This window comes from Primulina huaijiensis, chromosome 12 (assembly GCF_012295235.1).
Source record: "Primulina huaijiensis isolate GDHJ02 chromosome 12, ASM1229523v2, whole genome shotgun sequence".
Classification (NCBI taxonomy): Eukaryota; Viridiplantae; Streptophyta; class Magnoliopsida; order Lamiales; family Gesneriaceae; genus Primulina; species Primulina huaijiensis.
This window is the reverse complement of record NC_133317.1, coordinates 15,574,421-15,598,646: the sequence shown is the minus strand read 5'-3', so window position 1 is coordinate 15,598,646 and position 24,226 is coordinate 15,574,421. Positions and strand designations below refer to the sequence as shown.

At 37.6% G+C, this 24,226-nt stretch overlaps 1 protein-coding gene across 1 annotated transcript; it reads left to right on the top strand.

Annotated features, from left to right (window-relative positions):
- The first annotated feature begins 11,642 nt into the window (after positions 1-11,642).
- Positions 11,643-12,164, top strand: LOC140989426 (uncharacterized). Its single transcript, XM_073458628.1, has one exon. The coding sequence runs from the start codon at positions 11,643-11,645 to the stop codon at positions 12,162-12,164; it is 522 nt and encodes a 173-aa protein (XP_073314729.1).
- The last annotated feature ends 12,062 nt before the right edge of the window (positions 12,165-24,226 follow it).

Below are 24,226 nucleotides of genomic sequence, written 5' to 3'. Positions count from 1 at the left end.
GAGGAAGCTGATAACACCAACGAAGTGGTGGCATGTACTATTTTACTCATTGAAATACCTGCATATACTTTGTTTTATTGTGGTGCCGCACATTCATTTTGTCTAGAAGATTTGCTAAGAAGCTTAAACTTGAGCATGATATTCTTAGTGAACCGTTAAGGGTGGCAACACCGACGAGCAAAATAATTGAGACCCACAAAGTGTATCGAAACTGTAAAATTTGTATCAGCAAACAAACTTTTGAAGAAGAATTGATTCAACTCAATATGGTTGAGTTTGATATCATTCTTGGAATGGACTGGTTAGCTAAAAACTATGCCATAGTAGACTGTCAAAAGAAAGATATTAGGCTTCAGACTCCGACTAAAGAGGAAGTCATAAATCACGGAAAATCCAAAGAAAGAAAATCTCTGTTATCTGTCTCACAAGCCTGGAAGGCCATAAAAGGAGGAGAAGAAATTTATCTGCAATGTTCAATGTGATCAATGAAAAAGAAGTCCCAAAGTTGAAAAATATTCCAATTGTTCAAGAATTTCCAGATGTTTTTCTCGAGTAATTACCGGGTGAGATACCTGATAGGGAATTAGAATTTGAAATCAATTTGGTCCCTGGTACTGCAGCAATCTCAAAGGCACCATACCGAATGGCTCCAGCTGAATTAAAGGAGTTAAAAGAGCAACTTCAGGAATTACTGGACAAGAAGCAGGTCTTCCTCAGTGCATCTCCATGGGGAGCCCCAGTGCTATTCGTAAAGAAAAAGGCCGGAAGCATGAGGCTATGTATTTATTACCGGGAGTTAAACAAGATCACCATAAAAAATAAGTACCCACTCCCGAGAATAGTTGATCTTTTTGATCAACTAAAAGGAGCCAACGTTTTCTCAAAGCTCGATCTAAGATCTAATTATCATCAGTTAAAGGTCAAAGCAGTGGATATCCCTAAAACCGCGTTAAGGACAAGATATGGACATTACAAATTCACAGTAATGCCTTTTGGTCTAACAAATGCTCCTGCAGCATTCATGGACCTTATGAACCGGGTATTCAAGCCATACCTTGATAAATTTGTGGTCGTGTTCATAGATATTATCCTCGTGTACTCACCAAGTGAAGAACATAAAGAACACCCGCGTCTCACTTTGCAGACACTGCAGGAAAAGAAGCTCTATGCCAAATTCAAGAAGTGTGAATTTTGGCTAAAAAGTGTGGCGTTCTTAGGCCATAAAAACTCAGAATTAGGGGTATCAGTGGACCCTAAGAAAGTAGAAGCAATCAAGGACTGGCCTCAACCGAAAACAGTAACCGAGGTAAGAAGTTTTCTTGGTTTAGCTAGCTACTATTGAAAATTCGTGGAAGGATTTTCTTCGATCGCCATTCCTCTTACCAAACTTACTCAGAAGAACTCAAAGTTTATTTGGAATGAAGCTTGTGAAAAGAATCATGAAACCTTGAAGGCAAAACTCGCATCCACACAAGTACTAATTATTCCCGAGGATGGTAAGTGTTTCACTATATACAGTGACACTTCAAAGGGAGGATTAGGGTGTGTGCTTATGCAAGAAAGTTAGGTAATTGCTTATGCCTCACGGCAATTAAAACCGTATGAGCAGAATTATCTCACTCATGATCTGGAGTTAGCAGCAGTGGTATTTGCGCTCAAAATCTTGAGGCACTACCTTGATGGAGTAAAATGCGAAGTATTTACTGATCACCAGAGCCTCAAGTATATTTTCACCCAAAAAGAATTAAACATGAGGCAAAGAAGGTGGATGGAACTTCTCAAGGATTATGATTTGTCAATCAATTACCATCCGAGTAAGGCAAATAAGGTGGCAAATGTGTTGAGCCGAAGGAACCTTGGGAAAGTGAGCTTATCTTCACTATCAGTGCAACCAGGCCTCCGAGAGACCATCAAATTGAAACAAAGTCAAGATTCCTCTATCCTCAAAATTAAAGAGAAAATTCAAGAAGGAAAGATTCCAGAATTTCATATTGATGAAAATGGTATACACTGGATGAAAGGACGGTTGTATGTGCCAGACATCGATGGGATTCGTGAAGAAATAATGGCGGAGGCACATAAATCGAGATTTTTAGTACATCCGGGAAGCACCAAAATGTACCGGGATTTGAAGAATAATTACTGGTGGAATGGAATGAAGAAAGACGTGATTGTCTTTGTTTCAAAGTGCATAACCTGTCAACAAGTTAAGGCAGAACATCAACGGCCTGGAGGACTTCTACAGCCATTGAAAATACCGGAGTGGAAGTGGGATAACATTTCCATGGATTTCGTAGTGGGGCTACCAAAATCAAGGCAAGGGCACGATGGGATCTGGGTAGTCATTGACAGATTGACCAAGTCTGCACATTTCTTGACGGTTCAAATGAATTACAACCTTGTATATGGACAGCATAGTGAGACTACACGGAGTTCCAGTAAGTATACTGTCTGACAGAGATCCAAGATTCGTATCGAGATTTCGGAAAAATTTTCAAAAGGCTATGGGAATCAAGGTCAGTCTCAGCACGGCCTATCATCCTCAGACTGATGGCCAAACCGAGAGAACAATTCAAACCCTCGAAAACATGCTGAGGGCATGTGCTCTGGATTTTCCTGGAAACTGGAGTGAACAGTTACCCCTGATAGAATTCGCCTTTAACAACAGCTATCACAGTAGCATTGAAATGGCTCCGTAAGAGGCATTGTATGGCCAAAAATGTAGATCGCCTCTATACTGGGATGAAGTCGGAGAAAAAGATGTTACTGGACCAGAGCTTGTTCAAATAACCGTTGACAAAGTAGCCATAATCAAAGAAAGACTCAAGGCAGCTCAAGATAGACAAAAAAACTGGGCAGATTTGAAGAGGAGACCGTTGGAATTGGAGATCGGTGAAAAGGCTTATGTCGAGGTCTCTCCCATGAAGGGAGTGGTTCGATTCAGTAAATCTGGAAAGTTAAACCCGAGATATGTGGGACTGTTCGAGATATTGGAAAAGGTGGGAACCTTAGCCTACCGTCTGGCTTTGCCGCCTGATATGTCCAGGATTCACAACGTTTTCCACATCTCACAACTAAGGAAATATGTCCCAGACCCGAGTCATGTACTCAAAGTTGCACCGTTGATGATTGAAGGACATTTGAATGAGGAACTCAAATATGACGAGGTCCCTATCCGAATAGTGGACACAAAGGACCAAGTGTTGAGACACCGGACAATCCCATATGTCAAAGTACAGTGGTCAAATCATACCGAAAGGGAGGCCACTTGGGAACTCAAAGAGAAAATGCGCTCACAATATCCTCATTTATTCAAAAGCTCAAGCTGATCAATGTTTCGGGGACGAAACTTTCAATAAAGAGGGAGGGATGTGAGAACCCGGAATTTCCGATCCAAAGCGAATCGCGTAAGAAATACAAACTTAAAATTTAGCTTAATCTAAGCTCAACAACTTTCATTCTAACTATAGAACTTAAATATGAACTTAGATTTCAGCTAATTTAACTCGAGAAAGTAGCTTCAAAGCTCAGAGATTAACTCAACGGGAAGCCAAGCTGCAAGTAACCGCATCCATCGAAGAGTTGTCACTAGAGGAGTAAAACCCCCGCTCAAGGGCTCGATCTTTCAGCTCAAAGAAGCTCAACCGAGCTTGTCCTAAAAAGACCAAAAAGGGAGCTAAAGGAGGAGCTAAAGGTTTGGACAAATTAAGTATGCACAAAATGACCTTTGAGTTAACCCATAAAGGAGCTGCGGGAGGAGATAAGGAACTAGGACACATTTATGGTGCATGAGAAGTCCTTTGGTGCTTGGTATGGAGCTTGGCCACAATTATTATTTCTTGGGGCACAAGGGGGCGGCCAAGGGGTAGACAAAGGGGCAAAAATTCTCCAATATATATGAGACTCCATGCATTTCCAAACCATTCCAAAAACAAGAAAAAAAATTCGGTCCCCCTTCACCCTACAAGCCCTCGGCCGAAGTCAAGAAATGAGGAGAAAGGAATTTTCGTGCAGTCCAGAGCTGCTATTCGGTGACGAAGTGCTACTCGATTGAAGATTGCATTTGTTAAAGTCACGTCGAAGTACTGCCTAAATTCCGAGAGGAAGTTTCGTGCCAAAATCTACAATTTTCGAACCTATCTTCAAAACATTGTAAATGGGTTTTTTATATGTATATTCGTTTGTACTTTTAAAACTTGAATATATATGTTATGACATGCATGTATGTTTGTCTTCATTTTCGAAAAGCATGATGTCTGTCTTTTAAAATTTCGATCGATTATATGTTTCTTCTGTTATTCGAAATTCTTTGACTCCGCTGCACCCGTCTGAAAGTTTGATAAGTTCTGTTTGATAAGTTCTGTCTGATAAGTTTGAACTCTGTGTCGCACTGTTACGATTCGAATTTGAAATGGGACGAGAATTGTGATTCTGTCTGGCTCCTATTGGTGGGTATAAAACCATGTTCTGTCTGGCCCCCATTGGTGGGTGTAAAACCATGTTCTGTCTGGCCCCCATCGGTGGGTCTAAAACCGTGTTCTGGCCTCACCCCTTAGAAGACTAACATATTGGGGACAATTTGACCATGGAAATGAGATGAGTAACAATGTTGTGTCTGTTTTGAATTGTTCTGATCTGTTCTGAATTGCTCTAAATCATTTGAAAACCTTGGTCTCTTATTTGATTCGTTCCTGTTACGATAAGTTAAAAATAATACGATTTGAAAGATTGTTAAAAAAATGTTTTATAGATTAAGTTCTATATGTATAATTGGAAATCGATTGACCCCCACTTGCTGAGTGTTTCCCAAAACACTCACCCCTTACAAATTTCAGATAAAAACAAAGAGCAAATAAATGAGAAAGAGCAAGAAGCTTTCTGGGGTTGGTGAACCGATGATCAAGATCAAGACGCAAGATTTTTACTTTCTTTTTGTTTCTGCTTCTAAAACTCTGATGCAATTTTTGTTTCATTGTCATTGTAAAGATAATATTATTTTATGAAAAATACTTGTTTGTTTTAATACGAGGCTTAACTGTTTTCAAGTAATTAAACAATGCCGAAAGTTACCGATGTTTCGGACACGGGGCGAGACATTTGAAAGGTTCAAAGAATTCAGAAGTGAAGTAGAGAAACAGTTGGGACGAAGCATCAAGTCACTTCGATCGGATCGAGGTGGTAAGTACTTGAGTGCCGAGTTCCAAGAATATCTTAGGGATAATGGGATTCTCTCGCAGTGGACTCCGCCTGCTACACCGCAGTTGAATGGTGTTTCGGAGCGTTGTAACCGAACTTTGATGGACATGGTTCGATCTATGATCGAGTTCACGGAGTTTCTGCCATCCTTTTGGGGATATGCACTTGAGACAGCGGCACTGTTGTTGAACAATATCCATTCAAAGGCAGTTGATAAGATACCATATAAGATATGAATGGGTAAGCCTCCCAAATATTCTTATCTTAGAATATGGGGATGCCCTGCTTATGTGAAGAAGGTAGTGGGAGATAAATTGGATAGTTGATCCATTTTATGTTACTTTGTGGGATATCCAAGGAATTCAGTTGGATATTACTTCTATAATCCCCAAGAAACAAAGGTGTTTGTTTCTAGGAATGTAACCTTTTTGGAAAAATAATTTCTATTGAATAGAAAAAGAGAGATGATAGAACTCAAAGAGGTTCGAGGGACACCCAGAATTGTAGAACCCACACCCGAAGAGCCAAGAGTGGAGATACAAGCTCCTAGAAAATCCGAGAGAGTCTCGAGATCACCTATGAGGTATGGTTTGCTTCTTGAAGAGGGCCATGATGAGCCTAACCATGGATGTGATCCATTAACCTTCAATGAAGCATTATCTGATGCCGATTCATCCAAGTGGCTTGAACCAATGGAATCTAAGATGAATTCCATACTTTCAAACCAAGTGTGGAATCTTGTGGATCCACCTGAGGGAACTGTTCCCATAGGGTGTACATGGATTTACAAGAGGAAACTTGGGGCGGATGGGAAGGTATTGACCTTCAAGGAGCGATTGGTAGCAAAATGATATACTCAAAGACAAGGAGTTGACTTTGAGGAAACATTTTCTGCAGTTTCAATATTCAAGTCAATAAGGATATTGCTAGCCATAGCTGCATGGTATGACTATGAGACATGAAAGATGGATGTAAAGACAGCCTTTCTTAATAGGGATATTAAGAAATAGATTTACATGTCTCAACCTAAAGGGTTTACATCTATCGGAAGTGAGCATATGGTATGCAAACTTCAGAGATCTATTTATGGTCTAAAGCAGGCATCTAGGAGTTGGAACCTCAGATTCGATAGTACAATCAAAGAGTTTGGTTTTAATAAGAATCATGAGGAACCCTGTGTGTATAAGAAAGTCAGTGGGAGTGCTGTGACATTCCTGGTGTTTTATGTTGATGACATTCTACTCATTGGGAATGATGTAGAGATGTTGCAATAAACTAAAATATGGTTAGCGAGTAAGTTCTCGATACAGGACTTGGGTGAAGCATCTTTTATATTGGGAATACAGATCTATAGAGATAGATCAAGAAGATTGATTGGTCTCACCCAGTCCACATACATTGATACCATCGTTAAGCGGTTCTCGATGGATGAGTCCAAGATAGGGCATCTACCAATGTGTCATGGCGTGTCCCTATCCAAGTCTATGTTTCCGAAGACTGATGCGAAGATAGCGGCTATGACAAGCAATACCGTATGCATCTGCAATTGGTGGCATCATGTATGAGATGATATTTACACATATTGACGTGGCTTTTGCACTAAGTGTAGTGAGTAGATATCAATCTAACCCTGGTCTTCCACACCGAAAAGCTGTGAAAGACATTTTCAAGTATTTGAGAAAGACCAATAAGTTGTTCTTGGTCTATGGGGGTGGAGAACTGAAATTGGAAGACTATACCGACTCTTGCTTCCAAAGCGATATCGATGACTAAAAGTCAACCTCTGGGTTTGTATTCTTGCTCAATGGTGCTGATGTCTCTTGAAAGAGTTCCAAGCAAGACAGTACTGTGAATTCCACCACTGAGACCGAATATATTGCTGCATCAGCTGCAACAAAGGAGGATGTTTGGATAAGAAACTTCGTCCAAGAGTTGGGCGTCATTCCTAATGGAGTTGCTCCTGTCCCGGTGTTTTGTGACAATACGGGAGCCATAGCTCAGGCGAAGGCGCCAAGGTCTCATCAGAAATCCAAACATAAATTGAGAAAGTACCACATCCTCAGAGAGATTGTGGAAAGAGGAGAAGTGTCGATTAACAAAGTCGGCTCCGCAGATAATGTTGTTGATCCACTAACTAAGCCTTTACCTGGAACATTATTCGAGAAGCATCACGAATCGATGGGTTTGAAGCATATTGGTAGTTGGCTCTAGTGCAAGTGAGAGATTGTTGGAGTAAGTGTCTGTCGAGCCAAGTGTTGGCCAAGGGTTCATGTTTAAACTCTATGCATAAACAATCTTTATTTTAATAATATTTGAAATTATTGATTTGGCAAATCTTTATCTATATACCCATGCTAGTTTCATAGATAAAGTCCTTGAATATACAAATAGTAGAAAAAATATAAGATGCTCATATGATGAGTATCATGAAACTCATATTTAGAATACTGTATATTCTAAAATGTTCCTAGTCGATTCAGCCGCCGCTAAGAAGGATAAAGGCCGCTCGAGCTTTAGATTAGTACACGCGATGTGAGTATCATGTTTCATTTGTAGGGAAAATTGTGATGTTCGAGCATGCAGATAGGTGCTCCTTGTAGGGTGCACTGAACAACCCTCCATAAAGGACTTTCCAAGTGGTTCTCACTTATCGAGTTGAAACGTCCTAGTTTATGGTTGTACATTATTAGTCCTTATGATCTGGAACTACATTGAGACTCTATATGCTAGCATTGCACTTTGACTTGTTAAGCAACTCTCATGGGGTCATCAGGTGGCAAGGTTGGGTGTTCTGTCAAAACATATAGGAGTCGACACATTGTAGTCGGTGATTCACCGCTTACCTTTGGGTATGAAAATCTTATGTGTATGTAGTTTGAAATCTCTGATCAGAGTGTTGGTAGTAATTATGAAAGGGGTTTCATAGATTAAACCATCGATGCAACTACGACATGACACATAGTATCGATTCTTTTGACAGCTCTCGATATACCAATAGTTGTCGAATCGGTCGGGATATAAGAGATGAAGGGACCGTACTGTACGCTAACCATAATTGAATAGTTCTTGCTGGCACTATCATTTGATACCTAGAGAATCATTTAAGCGATGCTGCTAGGCGTTTAACATGATTGGTCGGGTACTATCAGACTTGAGTTCTGACGTTCTTATTATCAAGGAGTTGATAATTAAGAACAGAGCAATTGGGGTATGCTCATATAAGGACATGTTTAGTCCCGAATCACATTGAGATGTGAACCCACGGCTAGTTGTATCATTGAACCATTGAGGGTCACACAAGTGCTAACTTTTTATATCCCATTGAGAAGTAAAACAGTTAAATGTGTTGAACGACTTATAAAGGAGTTTATAAGCGCAAAGAAAAATAGATGTAGGACTTCTGTAAGAGGATTATGGGAAATGTAACTTTTAATTTGAGGAAGTGTTCTTAAATTAAAAGATGGCTCAAATAAATAATATATTTGAAAATTGTGATTTTTATAAACATTATTATAGATTAAATTAAATTAATTCAAGTGTTGAATTAATTAAACACTAATAGGCCTAGTAGAGTTCAAATAATTAAATTAATTCAAGTGTTGAATTAATTAAATAATATTGAGTCTTGTAGCGCCCAATAGGAAACAATTATTCAACTAGTGGGCTTGAATAAAATCAAGTAAAGTTTAAATGGTCTCAAATGTGTTTGAGATATTTAAATAAAAGTCCATGGGCTTTGTAAATGTTACAAGTCCAAATAATATGCATGGGGAGGTGAAAAGTTGGGAGATAAATTTTTTAATAAACAAGGCATGTGTCTCACATGCACTTAACTTTTTACACAACTAAGAAAAACTCTTCTCTCCTTCCCTTGGCAGTGACCGAAATTTTCCATGCCCATTCTCTCAATTTTTTCTCTTCATTTTGGTTGAGGAAAGTACAAACTTCTCAAAGAAAAATACTCTAATTTTTCTAGTTTAAAATTAGAGTGGATCTACCTTGTTAGTTGTGGACCTAATTTAAAGAAAATAAGGAATTTGAGTAAGGAGTGCTCAAGGGAAGCTTGTAGATTGTCTACCCTTCAAGAGCCAAGTTTTTTACAACTTGGTTGGAGCCAATAATCAATCTTTATGATTGATATGTAAAATTACTAAACACACTATGAATGTCATTTTTGTGTTTTATATTTGCTACACATACTATTAGGTGCTCGGTTTTCATGCTATGGAAATATGATTTTCGAAAATTTCGTTGTGCAGCGGGCACCGTAACCGATCCCCTTTCAAGTAGTATTAGAGCTATGGTTACTTTTATGTGTATCAAATACATGATATTATATTGAGGTCAATTTCTAACCGTATGAGATAATCGTTACAACAAAACCGAGGCCATTTTGGGGAGGAATTTCGGGCAACAACATGCTACCCATTTCGGGTAGCCGAAGGGCTGCCTGTTTCGGGCAGCAAGGGCAGCCCGAACCCCACCTTTTAAAAGAAAAAAATTTGTTGGCCGGAATCTGGCAACGAAGCTCCGGCAACACTGATGACGACTAGGGTTTCTAAAAGTGTTTTGAAATTTCAAAGTGTCATGAGACTAGAGTTGTTGGGCCATTAGATGGTTAACATATTTGTGAAATTTAAATGAGCCAAAATATTTTTGGTGAAAAATGTCTTATTGGGCCCTTAAGTTTAAATCTACAAAAGTTGTACATATTTTCTCATAAAATAAATAATTGAAGTTGGAATTTAATTATTTATAGTAAATGGTGATTTACAAGAAATTCGGTTATAAATAAACTAATTAGAAAGTAGACAAAAGATTTTGTTTACTTTGTTGAGAAGTATTTTACTGCCGATGTCCGAGGGCACCTGAAGAGGGAGTTCATGAGTCTCCGCCAAGGGGACACGACTGTGGCTGAGTTTTTGATGAAGTTTGATAAGTGTTGTCACTTTGTACCCCTTATTGCTAGGGATGCTGCTGAGAAATTTAGACACTTTTTGGATGGCTTACGACCTGCTATACGCCGTAATGTGATGTTGATGTGACCGACGGATTATGCGGCTGCCACTGCCTGTGCATTTCAAGCTGAGCAAGCCTTTAGGGACATTGATTTCAAGCGCAATAGGCAGCAACACCAGCAGAGTTCTCAGCCGAATTAGAAGCCATTTGTAGAACCTCCGAAAGCTCAAGGACAGCAAAGGCTCCAAGGATAGTGGAAGAAGCCGGGACAACAAAAGCCACCCAAAAAATGAAGCCTCGAAAACTGAGGAGAAGGCAATGTGTAAGGAATGCAATCGCCCACACTATGGCAAGTGTATGTGGGGAACATACAAGTGCTTTATATGCAAAGAGGAGGACACAAAGCTGCCGACTGCCCAAAGAAGAAAGCACCAACAGTAGGCACAGATTATGTGATGCACGTTGAGGAAGCTGAGGAGGAGCCAGACAAGATGCTAATCACTTGTAACCTAGTTATTTAACTTTTTTATATTGCTTTTATTGCATGAAATGTTAAATCGGTTATGAGAATTGATTTGGGGTCACGAAGAACCTAGTGGAAATTAGGTTGCATGCTCTACCTTAGTTGGATTTAAGGAATGACATTAGGAATCATAGAAAATGTGGCATGAAATATGAGCCTTATTAATTCAAAGGGGTTAATCAATTGAATAAGAATTTCAAGGCCTAAAATTGAAATGAATCAAAAACCAAAGGACCAAATTGTAAAGAACCAAAAGCATAGGGGCTAAAATGCAAATTCAAAAATTTAAGGGGATAAGACGAATTTTTGAATAGTCCAAGGACTAAAATTGAGATAACCGAAAACCCTAGGGTGAAATATGGAATTTTCGGAAAATTCAGGGACTAAATTGTAAAGTTTAGAAAGTTCAGGGGCTGTTTTGTAATTCTTATGTAATTAAGGGTTTTTGCGATTTCTAGATTCTGAGGGTTAAAACAATGATTTTTGAAAGTCTAGGGCTCAAAATGATGAAATTCAAAATTTATGGGGTAGGATAAGAATTTTCGAAAATTCAGGGGGCTAATTGGCAAAATTCTAAAATTTAAGGGGTTAAAGTGCAATTCTAGGGTCCAAACAATTAATTTTTGAGAATCATGGGAAAAATAGTGATAGAAATTTCTTAAGTTTCAACTCAAATAGATTTGACGGTGTATTCGACGGAGGAAGGATATTCATCCAATAGTTACTAGTTGAGTTAATTTTTGAGAATTTCATATAAAGAATAATGATTTGAAGACTACGACGATCTTTAGAAGTATAAAAATAATATATAAAGAATTAATATCTTTTGGAAATATCAATCTCCTTGTTTATCCACAAAATTCACAAAAATGTTTAAGGACTTCAAGACGTTTTCATCTAGAAAAATCTCAAAAAACTTTATTAAATTCAAAATGGAATGTCCAACCAAACGATTTTAATCAAAATGGTCACCTCGAGAATTGTGAAGAATCTGGAGATTCTTTATAAGAAAGATGTGGTTCGGGCAGATCTTATCGTACTCCCAGTTGACAGCATACTTGGCATCGATTGGCTATCATTGAATGGAGCTTCGATAGATTTTCGGCAGAGGTCATTGTGTATTCGACCGCCCAGTGGAAAATCTTTTCTTCTTGAGGCAGCGAGAAACAAGCAAATGCCGCACATCATCTCCTACATTTGTGCGATGAAACTTATTAAGCGAGGCTGCCAAGCTTTTCTAGCATGCGTTACGTTATCACCCATTCCCGATATTCCGAAGCTCAGAGGCTTTCCTAACGTCTTTCCTGAAGATGTTTCTGGGATTCCACCGAACCGTGAGGTGGAATTTTCTATTGAATTGATGTCGAGCACTATACCAATTTCTAAAGCACCCTATCGTCTAGCATCCGCCGAAATAAAAGAGTTGAAGGATCAAATTCAAGAATCGCTGAACAAGGGTTTTATTCGCCATAGTTGTTCTCTGTGAGGTGCACCAGTGTTATTCGTGAAGAAAAAAGATGGTAGTATGCGACTTTGTATCGACTATCGAAAGCTGAATAGAGTCACCATCAAGAATAAGTATCCCTTGCCGAGAATCGAAGACCTATTTGATCAATTGTAAAGAGCATCGATTTTCTCGAAGATAGATCTTCGTTCGAGGTACCATCAGTTGAAAGTGAAAAAATCCGATGTTCATAAGACGACTTTTAGGACTCGATATAGGCATTACGAGTTTATGGTCATGCCATTTTGGTTGACCAATGTGCCAACGATCTTCGTGGATCTCATTAATCGCGTATTTCAGCCGTATCTAGATCAGTTCATCATAGTCTTCATTGATGACATTCTGATTTACTCAAAGTGCTGAGGGGAGCATATTTAGCACTTGAGAACGACTCTACAATTGTTGCAAGATAGAAAGTTATACGCTAAGTTGAGCAAGTGCAAGTTTTGGCTCGAGAGAGTTGCGTTCTTAGGCCACATTATTTCTAAAGATGGAGTTGAAGTTAATCCTAGCAAAGTTGAGGCAATTAAAGAGTGCCCAGTACCAAAGAGCGGAACCGAGATCCGTAGTTTCTTTGGTCTAGCTGGATACTACCGAAAGTTCATTCAAGGATTGTCATCTATTGTGGTACCCTTGACCACTTTGACAAAGAAGAATGCAAAATTTATTTTGGGATCCAAATGCCAAGAGGGTTTTGAGAAGCTGAAGTAAGCATTGACTTCAGCTTCACTTCAGCGTCAGTTCTGTCGATGCCATCGGGGAAATGAGAGTATGTTCTTTATACGAACGCATCGAAACTTGGTTTGGGCGCATTCTTGATGCAAAACGACCTAGTTAAAGCTTATGCGTCTAGACAGTTGAAAGTACATGAGAAAAATTAATCCCACACATGATCTTGAGCTCGCCGTAGTGGTATTCTGATTAAAGATTTGGAGACATTATTTGTAAGGAGAGAAGTGCAAGATATTCACAGACCATAAAAGTTTGAAGTACTTATTAAACCAAAAGAGTTGAATATGAGGAAACGAAGATGGTTAAAATTGGTAAATGACTACGACTGCGATGTTAGCTACCATCCGAGCAAAGCTAATGTAGTGGTGGACGCATTGAGTAGGAAGACAGCAGTTATTACTCAATTATCACTTCAGAGACCATTACAGTCCGAGATACAACGATCTGAGATAGTAGTACATGCTAGGGGCGAGGCCCCTAATCTTGCCACTCTGACAGTAGCGTCGACTTTGAGGGATAGAATCCGTAAGGGACAGTCTTCTGATGAGCAATTGTAAAAATGGAAACTGACAGATGAAGCTAAGGGTCAGAAGCTGTACTCTGAGGAGGATGGTATAGTTCGTTACCGAGATAGTCTATGGGTTCCTAATGGTGATTCATTGCGAGAGGTTATTATGAAGGAAGCTCACAATACCCTGAACTCCATTCATCTTGGAAGTAGGAGATGTACAAGTTATTGTATTGGTGGCCGGGCATGAAGCGAGACATCTTGCAATTTGTATCCGAATGTTTGACATGTCAACAAGTTAAAGCAGTGTATCAGAGGCCAGGGAAACTTAAACCACTTCCTATTCACGAGTGGAAATGAGAAAGTATTACCATGGATTTCGTTGTGGGATTGCCAAGGACTATCAAGGAGTTTAATGCTATATGGTTGATATTTGATCGTCTTACGAAGTCAGCGCATTTTCTACCTATTAAGATGACCTTCACCATCACACAGTATCCTGAGACGTATATTCGAGAGATACTTCGACTGCATTGGATTCTAGTAGCTATTGTTTCTGACAGAGATCCGAGGTTCACATCGTCTTTTTCGAAGAGTCTGCATGCAGCGATGGGGACTAAGTTGTTATTCAGTACAACATTTCATTCTCAAACTAATGGTCAGTCAGAAAGGGTGATTCAAATTTTGGAGGATTTACTTCCAGCTTGTGTGATAGATTTCCAAGGACTTTGGGAACCTAAGTTACCTATAGTGGAGTTCACATATAACAATATCTATCAATCATCTAGAGGAATGGCTCTTTACGATGCACTTTGTGGAAAGAAGTGTAGATCACCCATACTTTGGGAACAGGTTGGCGAAAGAGGAGAGTTTGGGCCGGACTTGATCAAACAAACAGCGGAGCTAGTAGTCAAAATCCGAGATAAGATGAAGACCGCACAAAGCCGACAGAAAAGCTATGCCGATAAGCGTCGAAGAGAGTTGGAGTATGCAGTGGGTGACCACCTATTTGTGAATATAGTACCTATGAAATGTGTTAAGATATTTGGCAAAAAAGGCAAGCTCAGTCCGAGGTTCATAGGGTCATTTGAAATTTTGGAGAGGATTGAAACATTAGCCTAGAGAGTGGCGTTGCCACCGATGCTAGCTGGAGTACACAATGTGTTCCATATCTCGATGCTGCGAAAGTACATGTCAAACCCTTCACATGTACTAAATTATGAGCCGCTACATTTGACTCCAAATATTTCTTATGAGTAAAGACCTACACAAATCCTAGGTAGACAAGAAAGAAGACTCCGAAACAAAGTCATTCAAATGGTCAAGCTACTTGGAAAACCGAGAGGAATATGAGGAGCTGCTACCCGGAGTTATTCGGTAAATTCTAATTTCAAGGACGAAATTTCATTTAAGGGAGGGAGGAATTGTAAGGTGTCCAAAAATACGATAATGTAATCTAACTGCATACGAATCTAAGGAAAATGAAAAATGACTACTTAAATGGTTTTAATTACATGAATTAAATATGATATGCATGATTACATGTTTAAACTAGGGTTTTTTGTTAGAACGCGTAAAACTGTTTTTTAAAGCTTATTCGAGACACGATTGAGGAGCGGAGACCGGAGTCTATATGAGGGAAAATAATTTTATTAAATAATTATTTTTAATTGTTTAATATATGATATATGTTATGTGATATTTTTAAAAATGAGGCGTTTTGAGATGATTTTATACGACGAGTTGTATTTTAAACGATGTTCGATTTTCGACGAAAATATGAACTTTTCAAGAACTCGGCTAATATTGTAACAAATTTTCTTAAACAAAATATTTTAGAAATTAATTAATGGGCCTAGTATATCATGTTAATGGGCCTAAGCTTATACTAGGAGTTTTAATTAATAAATAAAAGCCTAAACCCTACCCCCTTAACCCTCATAACTCACGTCCCCAACCCCCTAAGCATACTCGGACTCTCCCCTCCCAAAAAAACATGCACACACGAAGAGCTTTGAATGAAGAAGTCACATTTGTTTGAAGAAAATTCAGCAAGTCCCCCTATACGTCGACGTTCTTCGCATCTCAACTCGTTTTCGTGCGTAATAAACACAAAGGCACAGCTTAATCTCTTTTTTCTCATATATCACACCATATTATGGATTTGATGTATATTTTCATGAAAAGTATGTTGCCTTGCATTTATTTTCGTTTTTATGCCATGCTATGTCAATAACTCATGATTTCATGATCCAGAAATTGAGTTATTGATGCGTGAAGGGGCTACCATCACAGGGCTATGGTAAGGGGTGATTTTAAGCGGGTTTAAGGCCCTAGAAAAGCTGACACAAGGGGTGGTTATGAAAGAGGAAGGGGTTGCTCGAAAATTGAACTGTTGTGGGGCAAGGACTCATTGACTTGGAGTCTTATAGGGGTCACGGCTAATAGCTTTGGTTAGGGTGTGTCCAAAGGACTTAAGAGGGCTGCATGATGGTCCTAGGGTTCCTGCATAAGGGTTGGTTAGAGGAGCAAGGGCGATCGTGAGGCTTGGGGGAGAGCCGTGCGCATGCCATGCGGTCAGGCTGAGGGGCTGGGGCTTCTAGGTCCTCAAGGTTTGGTCCAGTGGCTGGTTATGGTCATGGTTATGGTCCTAGGAGGGTTAGGGGCTGGTATTGGTGGATAAGGGCAAGAACCGAAGCTTGCATGGCCTTAGGAAATAGGGTTTTCTTTCAAAAATAGGGATGAAGTTCAGTAGGAGTTCTAGGATTGTTCATGGGTCTGGATTGGCTTGATTTGGGTTGAATATGGTTTAGTTAGGTGTTATTAAGCTTTGGTTCAAATTTGGTAAGTTTTTGTTAAGTTTCGAATCAATACGAGTCAAAACCGAGATGTAGGTATAAGTTAAAAAACAAATCAAGGAAATTATCGAATAGCTAAATTTTAAGCCTAGGGAATATTTAAGAGAGTGTTTTAAGGTAATAGATTAAGTTTAGAATGATTTGGGACGTCGTTTCGAGGTGTGTGTTGCAATTATATTATCTAATACTATTTGGATTGCGTAAGCTTGAATTATAAGTTTATGAGAGGTGTGTTTATTTGAAAATTTTGGGCGAAATAAAAACTAAAAGGAATTAGTTGTGTTCAACATAGGTTATCAATGACAAATATTAAGACTTTTATCGAGTAAGTAATTTAAAATCTCGATATGTGGATTCTAGAATGCTATGGATTATAAGTGAAGTCGAATTATTAGAGTTAGTCCAACATTAACAGGGGAAAACTTATTAAGTTTTATGCGCCAGTATTAATTAAACATTAAGGATACATTAGAATAATACATTTGTTTCAATGAGGAAAGTCCAAGTTTCTTAGACTTCGACTAAATTGCAACTGGGAAGAAAATGGTTTAAGTATGTCATTGATGCTAGAAGGGGTTTTATTGTAAGATCGATATTGTATATTTTGGGTTTTATGGATTAACATTTCTTGAAATTTAAGATTTGCAAAAATTTTATAGTTGGGATGTACTTGTAGATAGTTAAGTTACGATAATTTGGTGCTGTAAGATAAAGATTCGATTTAAGGGTCTTAGACTAATATAATTATGAGGATAAGACAAGGTTTAACTATTGAGCGTATTACCCAGGATAGAAGTCTCTTAGTAAATTTTGGTGCAAAGATCTCTTAAGTTGAACTATATAAATGCTAATATTTGGATTTAAAACATTAGCATACCTTCAGTTCAATAAATTTAAGAAAAGATGCTTTTGGGATTTTAATGTTGAAATAAAATAGGTCGATGAGCATCTTGGGTATGGTATAAGAAAAGTAAGGTGCGTTAAATTTGGACCTCCATTTCGAGTACGAGGAATTGTGAGAAAAGTCAAAAATTCGAGTTCATATTAAAATAGAACTAAGTCACCATAGGACGTTTCAAGTTGCGATTCGTAAACGAGGATTTTAAAGGCAATCTAATTAGGATTGAGGAAACATAAGGACATCTTAACACTTATTTTAAGAAAGTGGCGCAAGGGAAGCCTGAATTATTAAAATACTAGAATTAAGAGTCAACTTTTTGATTATCGAAGATAATCGAATTTCGGGGACAAAATTCAATTTAAGGAGGATAGATTGTAACGTCCCAAAAATTTGAAGGTCCAAGTGAACCACATGCATGCAAGTTATCAAATTTCTTAGGTATTTTAATTAATTATTTTAAATACATTAAATGTATGATTGTGACATGAATATGTGTTTTAATTCTTGGTTCATTTAGATTGCATGATATAAGGCTTTTAGCAGTATTTCACGCTCAAACGAGGAACGAAGACCGGTGATAATTAAGGAAAAATATTTTTATTAAATAATTACTGTTAATTATTTAATTTATGGTGTAAATAAGGGTGATTTTTGAAAATGGGCCTTATTAAGGTATTTTTATTCATCGAGTCATATTTGAAACTGGTGAGTAAATTTTAGCAAGTCGGGGGACTTTTTGAAGGTTCGGGCAATATTTTCAAAAACGTACCTAAATGAAATATTTTTCGGGAGTATTTTTGGTCTTGATGGGACTATTTTATTGCATAATGTGCCTAAAATCCTTTTTAATCTCACCATTTTTAATTAAAGGCCCATTTAGCACTAATTAGTATAATTAAACCCTACATCCAAACCCTAAACCTACATCCACTCATTCGGGCGCCCCTCTCCAACATTCAGCAGCTCACTTTCGAATTCCAACAGCTCTTTTCCTTTGTTTTTCTCAAATTTCTTCAAATGGTTTCTTCCCCGTCTCTCCGGTGCAAGTTCTACGCATATATCTCAAAGGTTTCGAGCGTAATAACGCAAAGGCACACCTATATCTTGTTTTTCTCATCATTCAGATCAATATATGTTGGTTTTTATGGTTTTGCATTAGAAAATCTTTGTCGTATCATGTTGAATACGTTTTAATAGATTTTGACATGAAATATGCTTACACTTTTTATGTAACTCACGTTTTCATGATTCTTGTGCAAAGGGCTACTAAGGCTAGGTGTTAAATGGTTGTACACATCGAGGGCTAAGGCGTCAAGGTGCTGGAGTTGAGGTGTGATCGAGTTTGGTTGAGGGACGATCGGGTCTAGAGCATAGGTTGATGCATGGGGCTAGATCGGGCAATGGGAAGGTAACTGGCTGTAGAGGAGTCGATGAGAGCTACGCTCAAGACCATAAGGGGTCTGAGACGTGGTCCAGGAGGGCTCAACCACGGCTGGTCATACTCTAGTAGCCGATCGTAGAACAAGGGGCGAGTAGGGTAGGGCGTTGGCTTGTTTTTCGGGTGAATCACGTAGGGCTGAATGCATGGACAATAAGCGTGAATAGGGCTGGTCCGGGAAAGAGTCCACAGCATGATCTTGGCCTTAGGTAACAATGGTTCAAGGCTGGTTCAGGTTGGTTAGGTCTAGGATTAAAAATGGAAGGTTTAGTGCACTAGGGTTTTCGGTGCATGTGTGCCGAAAATTCCAGCAAGTATCAGCGGGTTTTAATGGGTTCAAAATGGCTAGAATTGGGTTTTTAGAGACTGGTAGGGTGTGAATAATTTGTGGTTAAAATTTGGGAAAGTTTGGTTAAGTTTCAGATCGGGTTAAAACCGGGACCTCGGTCCAAGTTTTAAAACGAATCGTAAAAGTTACGGAACGGGCTCGAGGTTACGTCTAGGAAATTATTATATTATGTTTTGAGATGTTTTAATAATTTTTGTTGGCTTTGGGTAGAAATTTTGAGGTCCAGGAGTAAAATGATCAATTAGGGTTTCGAAGGGCAAAATTATCATTTTGCACCGGGGTCAAGTTAGCGGTCCTAGCACTGCCCTGAACACTAAAATTACATGTTTAAAATTTATATGATATTATGAACATAAATTTTTATGAAAATACGAAAAATACGTTGCATGCTTGGTTTGACGAAAATTTACGTATATGCATGATTTTTATAAATGATGAATACCTTGACATGTTTTAAAGGAAGGGAGTTGGTTGTGACTAATACGAACACGAACATGTAAGGCCAATGTTCAGTGGATGGGTAAAACTGTCGTTGATGTCCCCAACGCCGAGTACCGCGGTTATACGTAGATGGATCCATCGATTAGAGCTGATACGGAAGTCACAACTAATTATCTGAATTCAAATAAAGAAAATGAACACGTATATGCTGATATGATGAGATATGTTATGGACATGTTATGCTTTGACACGCTAAGTTTAAGTTCATGGTTTTAAGATCATGAAATGTATGTTAATTACAGTACTTTTCATTGTTGCATGTTATGTATATATACTTGTTATGACGATTCAGGCGTGTTGAGTCTTTACTCACTAGGTGTGAATGATGCAGGTGAGAATATTGATATGAAAACTGGAGGCGCCGAAGACTGAGTAAGCAGGGCTGGATGTGCGCACGCTAACCTGAGGTGTAACGTCCCGAAAATTTGAAGGTCCACGTGAACCACATGCATGCATTGATGCAAGTTATCAAATTTCTTATGTATTTTAATTAAATTATGTTAATTTCTTAAATTGATTATTCTTGACATTTTTATATGGTTTCAAAGTAGTTTTCTACTTGAATGCATAAAACTGTATTTTTAAAGGTTATTCGAGATGCGATCGAGGAACAGAGACCGAAGACTGAAAAATATAAAATATTTTTATTGAATAATTTTATTTAATTAATTAAAATAAGGTTGATACTTTTTGTTATTTTTGAAAAATAAGGAGTTTTGGGGTGATTTATACGCTGAGACGTAATTTTTATCGGTATTCGATTTTCATCAAAAACATGAACTTTTTGGCAACTCGGCTATTAATTTCACGAACTTTCCTCGACAAAATATTTTAATTATGCACTAATAGGCTTAATGGGCCTATTTAACCATGTTATTGGACCTAAGATTGTTTACTTGATAATTAAACAAATAAATAAGCCTAAACCCTCCCCGTTAAACTCATAATCTCTCCCCCTCCCCTTAAGCACAAGGACTCTCCCCTCACCCCCTCAAACTCACGGCACACACGATTTTCAAGAGGCAAAGCTTTGGTTTTTGCAAGGATTATTCAGCCAAGGGTTCTCGTCGCCGTTCTTCGCATCGTCAACATATTTTCGTGCGTAATATACGTAAAGACAAACCATAATTCTTTCTTTTCTCGTCTGTCACACCAGAATATTTATTTGATTATTGTTTACATGAAAAACATGTATCCTTTTTCATTATTTTTGTTTTTATGCATAACCATGTGTTTAATGTATGATTTTTGTCCCAAAACCTGTTACATATTTGCGTGAAGTGACTGCCATGGTTAAGGGATCAAGGTGGAACGTTTTAACACGAATTTAAGGGTTCTAGGATGCACGGTATTGAAGCCACACGAAACTAGAACAAGCTGGAACGATCTGTAGCATGTTAAAGCAATAGGGTCTCGGCTAGAAAGAACCGCGGCTCAGGGCTCGGCCAGGGCTTGACCAGGGCTAGGGCTAGACGTGGTGGGGTGTTTAGTAGAGTCCTAGCCATGCTAGGACTCGTGCACAGCTGCGCTAGGAAGGAGTCCTTGGGCGATAGGACTCCCTCCACTCAAGCCGAAAGAGCAGCTTGCACGATGGTGTCATGGATCGATCAGGGGGCTAGGCTGAGTCTGTCAAGGTCCTGTGAGGGGGCAGAGGATGAGGGCTCGTTGGTGTCTCGAGGGTAGGAGTCCTAGCCGAGATACAAGAATCCTAGTGTTGTAGAAGTCTCGGAAGCAGAACTTGTTTGGAGCAGGGAGCTTCAGCGCGGCTTAGGGCTAAGTCCTAGGGATCCAGTGGGTCCAGTATGGTCCATAGAGGGTATGAAAGGAGTTTGGCTCGGGCTTGGCTCGAGGAAAAAAGAGACATGGCTCGAGGGTTTTTTGGCTTAGGGTTCGGCTTTTGTGTTTTAAATGGCTAAGGGTTCGAACGTTGTTCACGGGGGTCGAATCATGGTACACGAGGGTAAATTAAATATGAAAAGTCTATGTTTTAAATTTGAGAATTTTATATTAAAGTTTGAAGTTAATTCGGGATTAAAACGCACTACGAATTAATAATTACAAAATAAATGAAAAGCCTCGAATTCAAGCTAAATAAAAATATCAAAAAATTTATTTAAGCTTAAATAATTATTTGGGATGGTCTAGAGTCAACAGAAATAAGAAAAAGTCAAAATCAAGAAATTTTACGTCTATGGGTAAAACGATCATTTTACACTTGAAAAATGTTAGCGTCATGGCAGTTCCCCGAATGCTGAAAAATATGTTATTATGATTATTTTAAATGTTTATAGAATTTTATGATAAAACGTTAACGCTAAAAGACATAGTGCTTGTTTGGTTTAAAAGAAAATGATTGTTAAATTCATGAATTTTATAAAGTGATGAAAATATGAAATGTTGAAGGAAGTGAAGTAATTATGACTAATACGATGATACGTAAGGCCAAGGCTCAGTTGACGGGTGAGAGTATTGATGATGTCCTCACCGCCCAGTACTGTGGTTACATGTAGATGGATCCATCGAATTTTAATACGAAAGTCACAATTAACGATCTGAATTCAACGAAAAGGAAAACGTGTACGTATATGATGAAAATTAATATGTTTATGATGATATGAAAAATGTTTATGTTTATGCATGATTATGAAATGTTATGTTAAGTAAAAGTATTTTCACTGTTGCATGTCATTGTATACGTATTATTTTTTATCAAGATTATGGTTTGCTGAGTCTTTATACTCACTAGGTGTGATCGATGCAGGTGAATATGATGTTAATATTAGTGGAGGTCTTGATGGTTGATCTTACTGGACTGAAGGTGCACATAACCCGATGACCAGCGCTAGTTTTTCTGCATTTACGTTTAAGTTTATGTTAAAGATTTTTACGACTTTTACGATTGATTTTGAGTGGTTTTTGAGAGGTTGTTAGTGTTAGTATATTTTTGAAATATTGATAGTTTAGGTTTGGCAAAACATTTGACGATTTTATGTTTTGAATTATTTCCTTTGAATTTCAAAGATAGCTGGTTGTTTTATTTTTAAAATGGTGCAAAGTATTTTATAGTGTATTTTATAGTGTATATATATATATATATACCTAGTGTTTGGAAAAAAAAATTAGTACTTTTTAAGTAAAACGAGTAGTGGACGTTTCATGAAGACTATATTTTCCGCACATTATGTTTATGAGTTAGGAGTTTCCATTGATATATTTTTATACACTTTCGCTTTTATATGGTGATAGTTTGACAGGACTTTGCATGTTTCATATTTGAATTATTTTAAACGACAGTCTAGGGTTTGATGATTTGATATTTTTTTTAACTGCAGTATTTTTACCAGTAGTCGAATACTTTTATTTTAAAATGTGTGAATGACAGTTGTTATTGCATGCATGCATTTAAATGTATTTTTGAGAATTAGTAAAAAAAAATAAAAAATTCTATTAGTAGACGTTTCAAAAGATGTCGATAGATTGAGAAAGATAATACCGTCGAACACACATGGGACGCATAAATAACCGTGATTAACACAAAATCAAGAAAGAATTCGAACACTTGACTCTTTTAAAATATCTAACCGATTCTTCAATTATTGCTCTGAACTGATTCGAACAAAAGTTGAATAGTCAGTTTTCCAAACCGTTTCAAAATGTGGCTTTCGTTGGTCATTCCATTTCCCATTTTTTCAAGCAATTAAGCTCATTTTTTGATTAAAAATATATTATTTACCGTGTAATTAGTAAGAGATAATGATAAGTGTAATTTACATTTATAATTCTATGTTTTTATTATAATTATATTATTTACCGTATAATTAGTAAGACATACTGATAAATGTAATTTACATTTATGTCATAACTAAAATACAATAATATTGAATATTAAAATAGCAAACTAGTAAATTCACAATTTTAAACTAATAGATTTTATTCACACATTTAGATAAGAAACAAGATTAATAAAATAGCTAACTTGTAAATTTACAATTCTAAACTAATAGATTTATTAACATATTTAGCTATAATAAAAATTTGTTGTAGTTGATTTTTTATATTATTTAAATCTATTTACTTGTCCATGAGTTATAACTTAATTATTTGACATACAAAGGTCTTATGCATGGGATAACGTCTTTAATTCGATATTCAATGGTAAGAAACTCTTCTCTCAACTAATGAACATCTATTTATTCTTTATATTTACGCGATAGATGAGGTTAAAGTTTTTTTAAAAAAAAACAAAATTTTTTAAAATTAATTGTTCGATTTAAACATTTTTAATTAACTGGTTCGAGTTTCTTCCATTGCAGAATTACCGTCCTTTTGAGAACTAATTTCGAAGAACTAACTTGTATTCGAGAAGTGTTGAGCGGCAGCGATAGAATTTCCTTTGTTTCTCGTGAGTTTGTAAAAATCCAATTGCAATTCAAAAAACGTTGTCGTGCGATTTGTGAACGAGACCAAGTAAAAAAAATGAAATAAAAATTTAAAAACACTGACGTGTGCACCATGTTAGGGCAAAAACTTGTATGAAACGGTCTCACGGATCGTATTTGTGAGACGGATCTCTTATTTGGGTCATTAATTAAAAAGTATTATTTTTTATGCTAAGAGTATTACTTTTTATTGTGAATATGGGTAGGGTTGACCCGTCTCACAGATTAAGGTCCGTGAGACGGTCTCACATGAGACCCACTCCCATGTTAGCGTCGTTCACAGTATGTGGACATAATTGAAATACATCATATCTAAAC